General features: G+C 46.3%; 1 protein-coding gene across 7 annotated transcripts in view; it reads right to left on the bottom strand.

Annotated features, from left to right (window-relative positions):
* PPP1R12B (protein phosphatase 1 regulatory subunit 12B) overlaps window positions 1-14,775 on the bottom strand; it is a 227,209-nt gene that overhangs the window by 87,593 nt on the left and 124,841 nt on the right. For all 7 annotated transcript variants that reach the window (XM_055144257.1, XM_055144255.1, XM_055144258.1 and 4 more), the window contains exons 14-15: window positions 4,627-4,717; window positions 1,051-1,245 (exon numbers count right to left, since the gene is read on the bottom strand). In XM_055144257.1, coding sequence (XP_055000232.1) covers window positions 1,051-1,245; window positions 4,627-4,717 — 286 coding nt within the window. The remainder of the gene's footprint in view (window positions 1-1,050; window positions 1,246-4,626; window positions 4,718-14,775) is intronic.

Here is a 14,775-nt window from a genome sequence, read left to right as displayed (position 1 = left end):
TGGTTAAGGAGGAGGCTCAGTGGTAAAGCACATCCCTTGCCATGTAGGAGGTCTGCAAAAAAATGCTTCAAAAAATATTCTGGTGGAGGTGCAAGCACTGTCACAAACACCATGTTAGTCAATAATAATAATTAGGAGGAAAAAAAGGGAAATAAGGGCTGGAAAGATATTACAGCAGGGAGGGCACCTGCCTTGTGTGCAGAACACCTGGGTTCAATCCAGGGGACCACATACAGTCCCAATTTCGCCAGATCTCTGAATGCAGAGCCAGGAGCAAGCTCTGAGTACAGCCAGGTGAAACCCCACAATAAACAAAAATCATACCAAAATAAAATTTAAAAAAAGAAATCATTTTTTAAAAATGAGTGTCAGAGCCAAGACGTGACCCCCGGGCATGTGTTCGAGCACCACGGCCAGGCTTGGTCATACAACAATACCAACAACAAAAATACAAAAGAAAATACAAAAGAAGAAAAGAGATAATCTAAAAAGATCAACTTCACTAAATTATTAAGTAAAATGTATTTAGTGAACTAAGCCTATTGCAATCACTGCACAATAAATACATTTATCAATCAAATCATTATGTTGTACATCTAAAACTAATACCATCTTTTTTTTTTTTTCTTTTTGGGTCACACCTGGTGATGCACAGGGGTTACTCCTGGCTCATGCACTCAGGAATTACTCCTGGTGGTGCTCAGGGGATCATATGGTATGCTGGGAATCGAACCCCGGTCAGCCGTGTGCAAGGCAAATGCCCTACCGCTGTGCTATTGCTCCAGCCCCTAAAACTGATACCATCTTACAGGTCCATTAAATCACAGTCAGACTGGCGTGAGGGGAAGCATTTGTTCAGTTCTGAGCGGCTGGAAGGTGAAGATTAGTTCAGGATTAGCATCTTCTGAACTCTTGCACTCACACAAGTTTGCCAACAGACATAAAGCGTTTTCCTATGTGTTGACCCGGGAGCAGCAGCCACGTGAGCGATCTCCCCCCACAGAGGACCCCGTGTCCCTCCAGCACAGCACGGCAAGGGACCGGGCTCACCTCCTCATCCCGACTGCTGTCAGGGGCCTGCGGGGCGTCCTCGGCGTCCGAGGCGGCGGCCTCATGCTTCTCAGCACTCTCCTCCGGCTCCTCGCTGCCCGCGGGCTGCTGGCTCGGCTGCTCCTGGGCCTGCCGCTCCGCCCTCGACCGGCTGAAAGTTCTTTCGGCTTCTTGAAGGTCTGTCAGAGTTACTCCCTGAGAAAATATCCCAAGTTCAGGGAAGTGTCACTCAAAGCACAGGTTATCCCTTCACGAAAAAGCAGGAAACTCCCTAACACCCAGCGGAGTTCCCCAAAGGCGGGAGACCATTTCAGACCGTGTGTGATGACCATAAATGCCCTGGGGAGCGAAGGCTTGGGTCTTTTTATTTCCTTTTTTTCACTTGTTCTATCCAGTGTGTAGACGAACTCTATCTTCTCGGTTTGAGGGGGCATACCTGGCAGTGCTCGGGGCTTACTCCTAGCTCTGTACTCTGGCAGCACTTCTGTGGTGGTTGGGGAATCCTACGGGGTGCCAGGGATTGAGCCTGGGTTGGCCACATGCAGGGCAAGCACCCCACCTGCTGTCCTACTGCTTCGTGCCCCGAGCATGATACCGAGCTTTTCCGATCTGAGTTCCAGAGAACAGGTGAACATCAACACCGGCCTATTGTCGATGCTCTTCTTCACAGAATAATTCATACCAAATAAAGCTCACGACATCTTTATTGGAAAGCTCCTTTACTCTCCCAGGAGCAAACAGACGGTACATCCACAGATACTCTCAATAGCAGACATGAGAAAAATGTGTACTCGGAGGAGAAAAACCAGGCTCAAAAAGGCTGAAAATTCAGAGCCAGGCTACAGTAATGAACCACCCCCAGCCCCCAAACTAGTTCTTCCTCTAACGTCGTTCCTCAAGTAACTCTAGGAATCACACAGGGACATTCCACCAATTAATGGTGGCCCTCGGGGTGAGAGCAGCAGAGGGACTGGAGAAAGGCAAAGTATGCAAACATCTGGAGCTGGGAAGCGGGAGTTAGGGAGGGAGGGAGCTGATCCTCATTGGAGAAGTTTTGCACTCTGGTCTTCAGAAGAAAAGAGAAGGTTCAAAGCTGGAATGCAGCAAAGCAGCACTGTAACCACAAGGAGCTTTTATTTATTTACCCTTCTTTAAGGTACTTGCTCATTCGCCTAGAAAGAACTCTTAAGTGTCTTTAAGCACAGGAATGACAGACAAATCAAGCGCTTTTATACTCCAGATATTAGTGGTGGGGAAGGAAGAGGTGAACTAGAGGTAACACAGGGACAGTGGTGGAAGGTCTTGGGTGAAGAAGCAGTAACTTTATATACCAAAACCAAAAACATTAACATTATGCTAACCAAGTTATCTAAAAAAAAAAATACACATAATTTTTTTTAAGAAGGTTTTCTTTGGGGGGGCATTTCCTGCTGGAAGGGCTCAGGTCTTACTCCCGGCTCTCCCCTGTGCTCAGGGATCACTCCTGGTGGGCTCAGGGGACAATATGTGTTGCAGAGGATTTAAAGACCACTACAAGCACCTTGCCCATTGTACTATCATTCTGACCCTAAAGTTCTTTTAATCTAGTGGAAAAGATTCACTGTCACTGTCACCGTCATCCCATTGCTCATTGGTTTGCTTGAGTGGGCACCAGTAATGTCTCCATTGTGAGATTTGTTGTTACTGTTTTTGGCATATGGAATACGCCACTGGTAGCTTGTCAGGCTCTGCTGTGCGGGCAAGATACTCTCAGTAGCTTGCCGGGTTCTCCAAGAGGGGCGGTGGAATTAAACCTGGGTCGGCTGCATGCAAGGCAAACTCCCTACCCACTGTGCTATTATTCCAGCCCATGGAAAAGATTAAAAAAAAAAAAAACAGGTGGGGCCAGAACAACAGTACAGCGGAGAGGGCATTTGCCAGGGTTCGATCCCTGGCGTCCCATATGGTCCCCAGAGCACCACTAGGAGTGATTCCTGAGTGCAGAGCCAAAACAGAGTAACTCAGTAAAAGTAACTAAGTAACTAAGTAAAGTAACTAAGTAAAAAAGTAAGTAAAAAGTAAAAAAAAAAAACTAAGTAAAAAGGTAACAGTAAAAAAGAAAACAAATGTAACTAAGAATATAGAAACAAAAAAATCCAGCAAATTCTACTTCCAAATATACACCCCAAAGAACTCAAAGCATGGTCTTAGAAAGAGAATTTATATCCCATGTTCACTCACAGCAGCAAGATTCATACCAGCCAAAGGGCAGAAGCAGTTCAACTGCCCCCAAAGGATAAACATGACGTGGTGAGAGCCCAGGAGAGCTTAAAGATGGCATCTGTTCCTCGGGGTGTGATGCTGGGTGGTTTCTGTGTGAAGCTGTACAAACCCAGTGAGCGTGATCACACAGATCTAAACCGTCAGGCCTCCCACGCCATACAGGCTAGCAGTCGCTGACATGTCGAGGATGGTGGAGGTACAAAGCCATCCCCACATTAAGCCACGCTGCTTCCGAGGCCCCGAGCTCAACACCACCGAAGGTCTGTCAGCTCTACACATCAGTATGGTCTATATCAGCACCCTTCAACATTTTCACACCTGCGGACTAGGGAAAATACGAGAAGTATTTCTCAGACAAGCTGGCAGTGAAGGCAAAAACAATCCCCTGGGCCCTGCAACAATGTGGCACTTGAATCATGTAGCTGCTATGTGACTAGCAAAAATTTGTTGTCTTGGGTGTGTTTTGTTTTGGGGCAAAACAAAACAGTGCTGAGGGCTTACTCCTGGCTCTGTACTCAGGGTTTGCTCCTGGTAGGGGGTGAGGGGGACACTTGGAGGCACCATATGGGGTCCAGGGGGTCAAACCTGGCTTGGCTGCCTGTAAGCCACAGGCCCTCCCTACTGTGACTGTCTCTCCAGTCCCAACTGGGGAACATTTTTAGGGGACTACTAGGAAGTTCCTGATCACGGGTTGGAGAATAGAGGTCTATATAATCAGTACACTCTGCCCAGAGATGACAATGAATTTGTGGTTTGGGTGACTGTGATTAATACTTCTTATTTTTCTTGTAGACAAGTCTTCATTTCTCTGAGAATATATCCCAAAGTAGCTGTGCTGGGCTACCCACTATGTCTGACAAACTACCAAAATTTTCTCTGGAAAACAAAGATGCGGTCCCTTAGGGACTGGAGAGACGGTACAGGACGTGACCGAACCCTGACTGATCTCTGCATATGGTCCCCTGAGCACTGCCAGGGGAGATCTCTGAGCACAGAGCCAGAAGAAAGCCCTGAGCACAGCTAAGTGAGTGCCCTCCCTCTCCCTCACCTGCCCCCCCCCGCAATGATGTGGTTCCTTGAAACAAGTGGAATAAGCCATGTAAAGAAAAGAAGACAAATTAGCTCTGAATCAGGAGGAACAGAACTGAGAATGAGTAAAGGTAAGGAGAAATTAATTTGATTCTATGTTGAACAAGATCGAAAGCTTTCACTACCACTGTTTGAATAAGAAACTCTCTTCTTTTCCTCCTTTCTGTATTCCCCCCCCCCCCCAATGGAAGGTAGATGACTGGCATCAGAAGAGTTCTCACTTACTTGAGTAGACCGTCGGGTCTGCCGAGCTTGTCTGGAGCGCGCTTTCCGCAAAGACTCGGCTTCCTCATCCCGGACAGGGGTCAGATACGACCTGCGGAGACAGAAATGCAGTACCCAGTGGGAAACCTTTGCTGCATGCACTTGGACGATGAGCTGCTCTGGCTGTCATCGGCAGTGAGTGCCACCAGCTAAGAATGACTGTAGTGACACAGGACGCCACCGTACTAGTTCTTTCAGGTCTGTGGCAGAATATCACTGAGACGCTGGGTAAGTATTTGAATATTTCTGTAGGCCTTGACCAACTTGTCTGTAAAACAAAAATAATCTTACTATCTCTATTGGAGTCTCAGAATTTGATCTCAAGTGTGTTCCTCAAGTTATTAAGTCTTTCATCATAGGTCTATGGTTTTTAGTATTCTTCTAAGTTTCTTCCCTTCCCCACAGAGATTCACAAATGCTTCTAAATTAAAATCAAGCTCTCTTTGGTTTCCTTGAAACCAAAGAATAAGTCATCCTTATGAGAGCACATAGTTCAAAGAAAGAAAAACCATTTAATCAGATCATTAGATGCTTGGTAATTAATGACTACTGCATTGCATTTTTTTTTTGCACTGAGTGCAATATAAGACAACCATCTTTAAAAATTATTTCCCTGTTTGAAGCTAATCATTTAAGCTCCTTCTCTCCAGTATACATATATATCAAATGAAGGTCTCCTTAAAGCTATTTCAAAAGTCAATTTCCTACTGTGATTCCATATAAAAATTTTATTCTCTCATTATTCTAGGGAACACAACTTTGTTCTCTCCTTGGAAGTTACAATCATTTCTCTCGTACCCTTCTACTTAAAATAGATTTATTTCACTCAACTTGCCCTCTGAACATTCTGCTTTCATGCAGTTTTTCTCACATGTTCCACGATGAAAACTTCCTTCCACCAAGAATCAGGCTTTCCTGACTGTGGATTTTCAGAGGAAGAAATTTCTTTCTCTAACAGTAACAGAAACTTGTGGATAAAAGTGCCTTCTATTAGAATACTCCTCACAGCCTCTGACATTTCCCAAGATTTGCCATAACCAACTCTTTACCCTGGAAAGAATGGCTTAAATTTCCGAGAGGCTGCCATCAATAATGAACAAACTCAACAGTGACATAAAACGCGTGACTATATTCTGTGAGAGATCTAGTTCTCTACAGTTACCAGGCTGTATCAGGCAGTTATTAGCACCCATTTTCCTTGGTATGTGTGAGAGTGACAGTGTAGCAGAGTGGAAAGAACACACACAAGGAGTCTAATTTCAGCTCATTTGACATTATTTGTTTGACAAAATCATGTCATTTCGTGTGCATCTATTTTCTTCATTTATAAAACAAGGGCAGTCAGCCTGTATTTTTAAGTCCCATCTGGCTTTAGCCCAACCATAGCCAATCCATATTTATGCTGATCTGGTACAAATGACCACTAAGTCTTCTTGATAAAATGCCTACTTATTGGTTCTGGTCAAATACTAAATTTCCCATATCCCCTAGACACTTTCCTTTGCACACCTCTACAGAATTTTGTAAAATATGGAAAAGTTATTCACCTTCACAATCTAATATGGGTAGTAACTAGTCACTTGTGACTTGCGTATTTAAACACGGAGAGATAGCTCAAAGGGCTGGATCACCTGCTCTGTACACAGGCGGCCTGGGATTGATTCTCAGCCTTACACAGTTCCCCAGCACCAGGGGGTGTGACCCACGTGCACCAAGTCAGGAGCAGACCCTCAGCAACAATGCGTGTGGTCCAAACATCCCGCCCACCACCTCCAAATGGCTAACACAAGAAGGAAATTGAATTTTTAAAATTTATTATTTTATAACTTGACTAAGTTGCCACAAACGAAGACCAACTATCATATTGGACGGCACCAGTCCTGAGAACCAATGACTTTCATTATTATATGATCAAGCCTTGTCCTTAAACCCCAAAACCAGATCCAGCTAGTATAACAAACTTAACCAAATTTTGTCCAAGAATACAGTGAGTCAACTAAGTTGAAAAACAACTGATTTTATTTTCTCCGAGAGAAATGCATCCCTTTTCTACGCTTCTCGAAGGCACTATCAGTGAATCTGCATTTTCGCATGTGGCACCTCTGAGTCGTATGAGGCAATGGGGAGGGGGCCCCCACCTCTGCGATATTTATAGACAGAGCAAATAGGAACAAGCGAGCCGCGCGCAGCGCACTCCAGAACTACTTTCCTCCCAATCACGGCATTTGCACACTGCTGTCCCCCCACACCTCGCCCGTCCCACCCTGCTCTCCCTCTGCCCCCTGTGACAAAGAGAGCTCCGAGAAAACCGACCGTTACCTCCTTGCGCAGGCCTGCATAGCAGAATGAAGGTCAAGGGATGTGTGGAGAAGAATAGCAAGAAAGGTAAGAGGCTGCTGGGAAAGACTGCAGTCTCAGCAGCCGTCTCCCTTGGAAACTAGGAAAGGCTTCCACTGCCACTACTATCCAGCGAGCCACAGGCAAAGCTTGTAATTTGCTAAGGAGCTGCTGCTAAGGAGGAGGAGAAGGAAGGGGAGGAGAAAAGGGGAGGAAGGCAAAATCTTGGGGCTCGACAGAGCCAATGCTGAGCTCCCAAAATACCATTCCATTAGATGCATATTTTATACACTGTACTAAACTGATCAATACTATCTCTCATTTCACAGAAGATGGGGAGTGGTAGGGGAGGGGGGATTCTCCTTCCTGGGAAAGAAGAGAGCGTCAGAGAGAGGCAGCACTCTGGGGGTAGGTTTTGGTGTGGGGTTTTTTTTTTTTTTTTGGATATTATTTCATTTGCCCTTGGGCTACCCTAATTGCTGCATCCATCTGACTGAGCTGTAAATTCTGCTTCCGAGAAGCTGAGGACCGGCCAACCGGCTACATCAACTGTCGTGAAGAGCGAACGAGGAATCCATGACATAAAGGCAAGGACAAACTTCAGACCTGGTGCAAATGGGTTAAAGTTAAAGGGAGAGTGGCATTGTGTCATCTGGTAAGCTAAGTACAGATCTGGAAGATTTCAAGATTTACTATGTCACCTACCAGAATATGGCCTGAACTTATCGTCAAGGAAGAATATTCAAATGCTCCAGCTTCCTACGAACTCCTCTAATTCAACACTGACAGAAGAGCCGAAGTTTTAGCAAGGAGCCAAACTTACAACTCCACTAAAAAAAATTATTTAAAGCAAATGGGCAGTGTGTATATGTGTGTGTGGGGGGGCGGAGGTCCTTAATTAAAAGAATCATTTCCTCTACCCTTCAGATTAGTTCTCAATAGGATCAAATGTCCCTGGGGCAACAACGAGTTATCCGTCCCAAAATGCAAGGGGGCTTGCAGAGCTTGGCTGTTAAGGGACAGACAGTGAATCTCCCGGGCCTTTGCAGGGCTCCTCACCAACTCTACTGTAATGCCAGAGCAGTCACAGACCAGGGCAAGCCGACAGGCCAGGCTGGAGGCTGGGGTTGGCCATGCTAGAGCAGCAGAACTGAGCAGATGCAACAGAAGCAGTACGGACCCACCAAGTCTTAGCGACGTGGCCATTTAGTGAAAGTTTGGTGGAACTGGAACTGGGCCAAGTGACAGTGCACCGGCATGTTTGAAGTTCGGGGTTCAGTCCAAGCATGGCACAGCCCCCGGGTGTCTGTATGCACCCCGAGTTCCTCAGAGCCAAAAGTTGACCAGGGCTCTGAATACCCCACCACCCCGCCCCAACCCCTGCAAACTACAGGAGAGGAAAAGCATGCTGATCCTGACGCCAGACCACTGTTTCTCAACCAGGGGCCATACAGCCTCCTGCGAGTCCCCAGGATATTCAAAGGGGGGCACAGGTAAAAATTACATACGGAGGCCATGGCACAAGACTATGGGTTCCCTGGTAGGACACAAGAAGGAAGCAAGTGAGGAAGGGGATCATGGCCGGAAAAAGGTCTGAGGATCAGGCATCTAGATCCAGTTACGTGGCGAATGGCCCAGATAACTGCTCTGGCATCAGGGTCCAGTGGATTCCAACCTTCCTGTACCTGAAGACTGGCAGTGGTCCATGGGTGGTGTCTAAAGCCACTGTTTGAGACTTATGAATCTGATGCTCCCATGACCAGCTTTAAATAAGGGCTGTATCATCTTGAATCCTTGCTCTCCTGAACACTTGATCCTTTAAAAATACTCCAGACAAAGGACTAAAGTCACTTCCACAAGTGGTTTATTTACACAGGTATGCAGTTAATGCACCGATCAGCGCAGGTGCTGGAGGTCTCAAGCAGTAAAGCCAAATGACGCTTTATTTCAGACCCAGATGCCGCACCAACTGGACCTGGCCGATGGCCTCAAGTATTTATCACTGACTTTAAGATGGAGAAGGTCAAACTCGGTACCACCTCTGATGTTTTTTCCTTAAGCAAGAAAACTCAAGAAAATCAACACAAAAATATTGATGGAAAAATCTCAATCTCAAATAGGGAAAATGATTAAATAAAATATGGAACACCGCTGCTGAGAGGTGACAGAATAATAGGTGGACATTAGGAAACAAACAAACTACAACAGACACATAACTTGCAAAAGACACATAACTTGAAAACAAAGGTTTTCAACCACTGGTCAATAGAATGATGTCTGTCCATAGATAGATGTGTAAAGAGATGAAATCATTAAACAAACAAAAAATAGGACCAAAAAATGCAGCTGAAAAAAATATTCACAAAGCTTATGATGAAGGAATTTAGAAAAAAGAAAGCCCCCCAAAAAACTACACATTCTTTTTTTTTTTGTCACTAATCTTCCAGAAAATGCAAAGTAAAATACGGAAAACAATTTCATCATTTTAAGATTCCACACAAAAACAAACACACAGTGATACACAAAGTGTCACACTGGCTATGAAGAACTGAACTCCCGCACATACACAGTGGGGCTGACAGGAGAGCAGACTGGCATGCTCAGGTGGAGACGCATTCACCTCCAGGTATCAAAATTCATTCTACAACAAGTACACTCGTGACATTTACATACAGAAACATGAACAAGAATGTACATAGCAGCATCAACTGTATCAATAACAAAAGGACATGACCCATTAGTTAAAAAATATATATGTGGGGGCTGGGGTGATAGCACAGCGGTTAGGGCGTTTTGCCTTGCACGCGGTCGACCTGGGTTCGAATACCAGCATCCCATATGGTCCCCTGAGCACCGCCAGGAATAATTCCTGAGTGAAGAGCCAGGAGTAACCCTTGTGCATTGCCGGATGTGACCCAAAAAGAAAAAAAATATATATATATATATATGGCAGCAAAAAAAAAAAGGGGGGGGTGTCTGGAGCAATAGCACAGCGGGTAGGTCAACCCGGGTTTGATTTCCAGCAACCCATATGGTCCCCCGAGCACCGCCAGGAGTAATTCCTGAGTGCATGAGCCAGGAGTAACTCCTGTGCAATGCCAGGAGTGACCCAAAAAGAAAAATATGTATATATATATATATATATATATATATGGTATATGCACAAAAAATGGGCATTTTAAATGAAGGAACAGAACACAGAGTAAAAACAGCAGCTTTTGTAATAATGTGCACAGAATGCATATAAAGAACAAAAATATGAACATGTATTATATATAGGCAAACATGCAATCATCATTAATAAAAAGCTGAGATTGACAAATACCAAGTAGGAGAGTGATGACCTCTAGAGAAGGAATCAAACTATGGATCTGAGGCACGTACAGGAGTTTAAACTATATTTTTAATTGAAGCCAATCTGCAAAAATGCAATGATTTAATCAAGCTGGGAAACATATATTGGCTGTTCGTAATATTTAATGCAAATACTTATAACAGCAATATTCTAAAAATTAGTATTTAATCAGCATGAATCACAAAGTCATGAAGTTATTCATGAGGGAGTTTCAGGCGCACAATATTCCAACACCAAACCCTTCACCAGTGCCTACTTCCCTCCACCAATGTCCCCACTTTCCCACCTGCCACCCAGCCTGCCTCTATCATCACGGCAATACTCTACAGAGAAAACAGTATACAGAGTATCAAGACACATAGAATAAAAATGTTAGTGGCTATTACTAACTGGTGTGATTATGTGTAACTCATTTTCTACTTAAAATATGTCTACTGCATAAAAATTATAAACTTGAAGTGCTTTTAGGTGATTTTGTTTTGATTCTTTGAGAGCTAGTGGTACTTGGGGTCTACTCCCAGCAGGGCTGGAGAACCCTATGGTACTGGGGACCAAGTCCTGGACTTCCAGTCTGTCCTTCCGAGTCATCTCCCCAATCAATCTTCATTTTTTTCAAAGGCAAACTTTATAAAGTTCAGGATTTGGAAGATAGCGCAAGTGGCAGGGCGCATCTAAGCATGTCTGAGGCCCTGAGTAATCCCTGGCTCCGTATGGCCCCCTGGTGATTGCTGAGAGTGGCCTTAGTAGTGCCTGAGTCAGGGCACTGTACCAGAGTCCCCCCCCAAGTACCAAAGAGTCAGGTTTGCACGGCCAGACAGATAACATATATCCAGGAATAGTGGACTCAGGTCCGCCACAAGCACCATGGTGTCAGGGGCGGGGGTGAAGTCTAGGTACAGGCAAGTAATACTGAAAGTACTGCCTTAAACCAGAAAAGACGCAAAAGAGAGATCCCTCTCCCACAGTCTGGAGAGCACTGATACAGAAGTACAGGTACTCTCTAGGCTGCGCTAATATTGAAGAGATTAAATGCGCGGGGGCAGCGATGTCCTCTGATCAGCCTGGGCCTGAGAGGTGTGGGAGCTTTATTCTTTTTCCTTGCGGGGTTGAGGCAGGGCACCACACCCTGGTGGCATTCAGGGATATGTCGGGACTAGTGCTCGGGGGTCGCGCCATGAGATGAGACCTGGGCCGCCGGCCCGCAAAGCATGCATTCCAACTCACTGAACTTCCCGCCAGCCCTGAGAGGGTGGGATAAGGGTCCTTGGGGGGGGCATAAAGGGGGCCTGAAGCTGTTCAGGGAACCAGGAACAGGCCTACGTCAGCATCAGGTGGGCCCTGAGCACTGAGAGTGGAGCCTTCACAGCCCCCGCTCCTCTCACTGCTTCTAGAAGCTGGTCTGTGACTGCCATGACCACTGGCACTGCCCTGTGTGGGGGGAGGGAGCTCATCTGGGGAGGACCAGATCCATGCTTTTTAGCCTCTAGTCTACACGCTGATCTTGCACAATCAGAGGGAAACTGTAATCTCTTCCCCCAAATAAAAGCACTTACATATAACAAAACTTTACTAACAATTTAAGGTCTTTCCCGAAGCTCAGGAAAAGCCAGGACCAGGGGCTGGAGCGATAGCACAGCGGGTAGGACGTTTGCCTTGCACGAGGCTGACCTGGGTTCGACTCCCAGCATCCCATATGGTTCCCCAAGCCCCGCCAGAAGCAATTCCTGAGTGCATGAACCAGGAATAACCCTTGTGCATTGTTGGGTGTGATCTACCCCCCACCAAAAAAAAAAAGAGCCAGGACCAGCCAGATAGACAGGTCAATGGGCTGAGAGCAGGCTCTGCATGCAGGAGGCCTCAGATTCCAGCCCCAACACCTCTGGTCCCCTGAGCATCACCGGGAGTGACTCCTGAGCACAGAGCCAAGAGTGACCCCTGGAGCACAGGAAAGGGAGGGGAGGGAGAAAGATTACAATGAAGGAGCTCTTTAAAGAACCAAAATTAGGTTTACTTCCGAGAGAAGGCCTATAAAACAGATCTATTTTCTTCTAGATCAATTACCCACTTTTTCTGATGACTCAAATTCCTTTCAGGAATTTGACGCAGGGGGCACTTCTAAAATGCCAGATTTCCTGAGGTAAAATTCACAGTAAAATCTGCCCTTGGAAGCACACGGGTCTATGGCGGAGCATCAGAGAAGCCAAGGCAGAGAACAATTCCAGCACTCCCCGATGATCGAGGAGCCCCGGGGGGTCAAACTCGACACCAGCCTAGTCTAAGGGAAGTTTCTCTTTATTAAAATAAAGGGTTTTACTTTTAATTACAGAGAAAGCACTAAAACTCATTTCTGAAATGACACATGGGTTCTTTTCGGTGGGGGGAGGAAGAGGGGAACCCACAACTGGCTCTGTGCCCAGGCGTCAAACCCAGGCCAGGCATTAGGAAGACAACAACAGGTGCCTGAACCCTGTACTAGCCCTCCAGTCCACAGTGGCCTTTTAATGCATATTGAAAAGAAATATGTTAGCCAACTTTGCCCACCTTGTAATTAAAAACCATCTTTGTCATTAAGTTAGTCACACATTACAGATTATAGTAAGAAATGAGCTTAAGATCTAAGTGAGCTGATGCCTTATATTTTTAACCACTGCTAACAACCACTCAGTCCCTAAGGTTTAGAAAAATGGGGTTTATTTATTTTTCTTACGTCTTCTACATTTAGCCCTGTGACTAGCCTGTAAGTGTTCTAAAATTACTATATTCAATTAATGGATGAAATTCAGACTTAGGATTACCGTAGTTTTCTCTTCGGGCTGGCTTTAATTCCCCAATAATTTATTTACTATCTTGATAGTTTGGTCAAGACTCGTGTATTTTTCATTCCATTCAATCAACCATGGTCTTTTTCTGAACCTGTGTCAGATACGCAGAGCAAAATGAATACGGGCCTGGGCTGGGGAGATACCTCCGGGGGCTGGGCTGGGATCCCCAACACCTCTCGGTCCCCCCAGCCCCACTGGGAATAGCCCCCCAGGCACTATGGAGTGTCTCTCCCTCCACTCCTCCACCACCCCCCCAAAACACACTGCTGCCCCCAAGTGAATGAGGCCTATCTCCAGCAGGCTCTTGTGGGAATGGTGCACCATGTTTACTGGGATAACTTAATATATAAAGAACTCTGGGTAGGAGGTGGGACAGAGTACTGCTGAAGAAGGTCAGCGAAAGTAATTAGGGAAATGTGACTGGAGCAGATTTAAAGAGAACGGGAAGCTTCCTGCAAACGCGGGGCTGCCGGCATTGCTCAAGGTGCCATTCTAGGACTGAAAGCTGGAGAGTGAGACGGCAGGTCTGCATAGTAGGAAGATGACCGAGGCAGAGGAGGGAGGTGGGCTGGGTGAGGGGGTGCAAGGGGAGGAAGGCCCAAGAGGGCCTGAGGGAACAACAGGTCTTAGGGGAAGGCTGGTCATTACCTGGTGCAAACTGTAGGAGACGGCAGTGAGTTTGATTTCAAGTTCTAAATTGGGTGATGGGCTGGAGCGATAGCGTAATGGCTAGCATAGTGGATAGCAAAGGGCGTTCGCCTTTCATGAGGCCGACCCATGTTCGATTCCTCCTCCCCTCTCGGAGAGCCTGGCAAGCTACCGAGAGTATCGTGCCCCCACGGCAGAGCCTGGCAAGCTACCCGTGGTGTATTGGATACGCCAAAAACAGTAACAATAAGTCTCACAATGAGGGACGTTACTGGTGCCCGCTCGAACAAATCGATGAGCAACGGGATGATAGTGAAATTGGGTGATATTTAGGCAGGACAACTTTAACTTTTCTTACTAATATGAAGAAGCTAGGGAGAGAGTACGGGGTGGGGAGTAAGGCTCTTGCTTCACACATGGTCCACCATGGGCTCGATCCTGAGCACAGAGCCAGGAGCAGTGACTGAGTTCCACTGGTGTGCCCCCCTATCACAAATGAGAACAGGCCTCTCTAGTCTGTTTTGGGACGTCAGAAGGGAGGGAGTAGTTGGGCTGGTTTAGACTGAAGAGGATTTGAGAACTTAAAGAAAGACCTGTAACAGCACTTTTAAAACATGAAGAGGGGAAGGGAACTAGGTTCCGGGTGGCAGTCGCAGCCAGGCCTGGTTCTGAGAAAGACCTGTCATACTTGTGGCCTTCTGCAGCTAGGCAGAGAAGTGGGGGCTGGGAACAGAGGACCAAGTGATGGCTGGCACAAAAGGGGTACACCAGTATCAACTCTGCAGATGCTAGGAAGAGAAAAGCAGTCTGAGGAACAGTACTTAAGAGGCCTGCTGAAGAAAGGGGCAGCCAGGGAGACAAGGAAGGATCAATGTGAAAGCACAGAAGTGAGCGGGAAAGAACGGTGTCACGGCTGAAGAGACAGACCCGAGCTCGGAGCAAACTGCA

This window comes from Sorex araneus, chromosome 7, assembly GCF_027595985.1.
Source record: "Sorex araneus isolate mSorAra2 chromosome 7, mSorAra2.pri, whole genome shotgun sequence".
NCBI lineage: Eukaryota > Metazoa > Chordata > Mammalia > Eulipotyphla > Soricidae > Sorex > Sorex araneus.
Note: the sequence above shows the minus strand (reverse complement) of the source record. Positions and strands in the feature narration are given on the sequence as shown.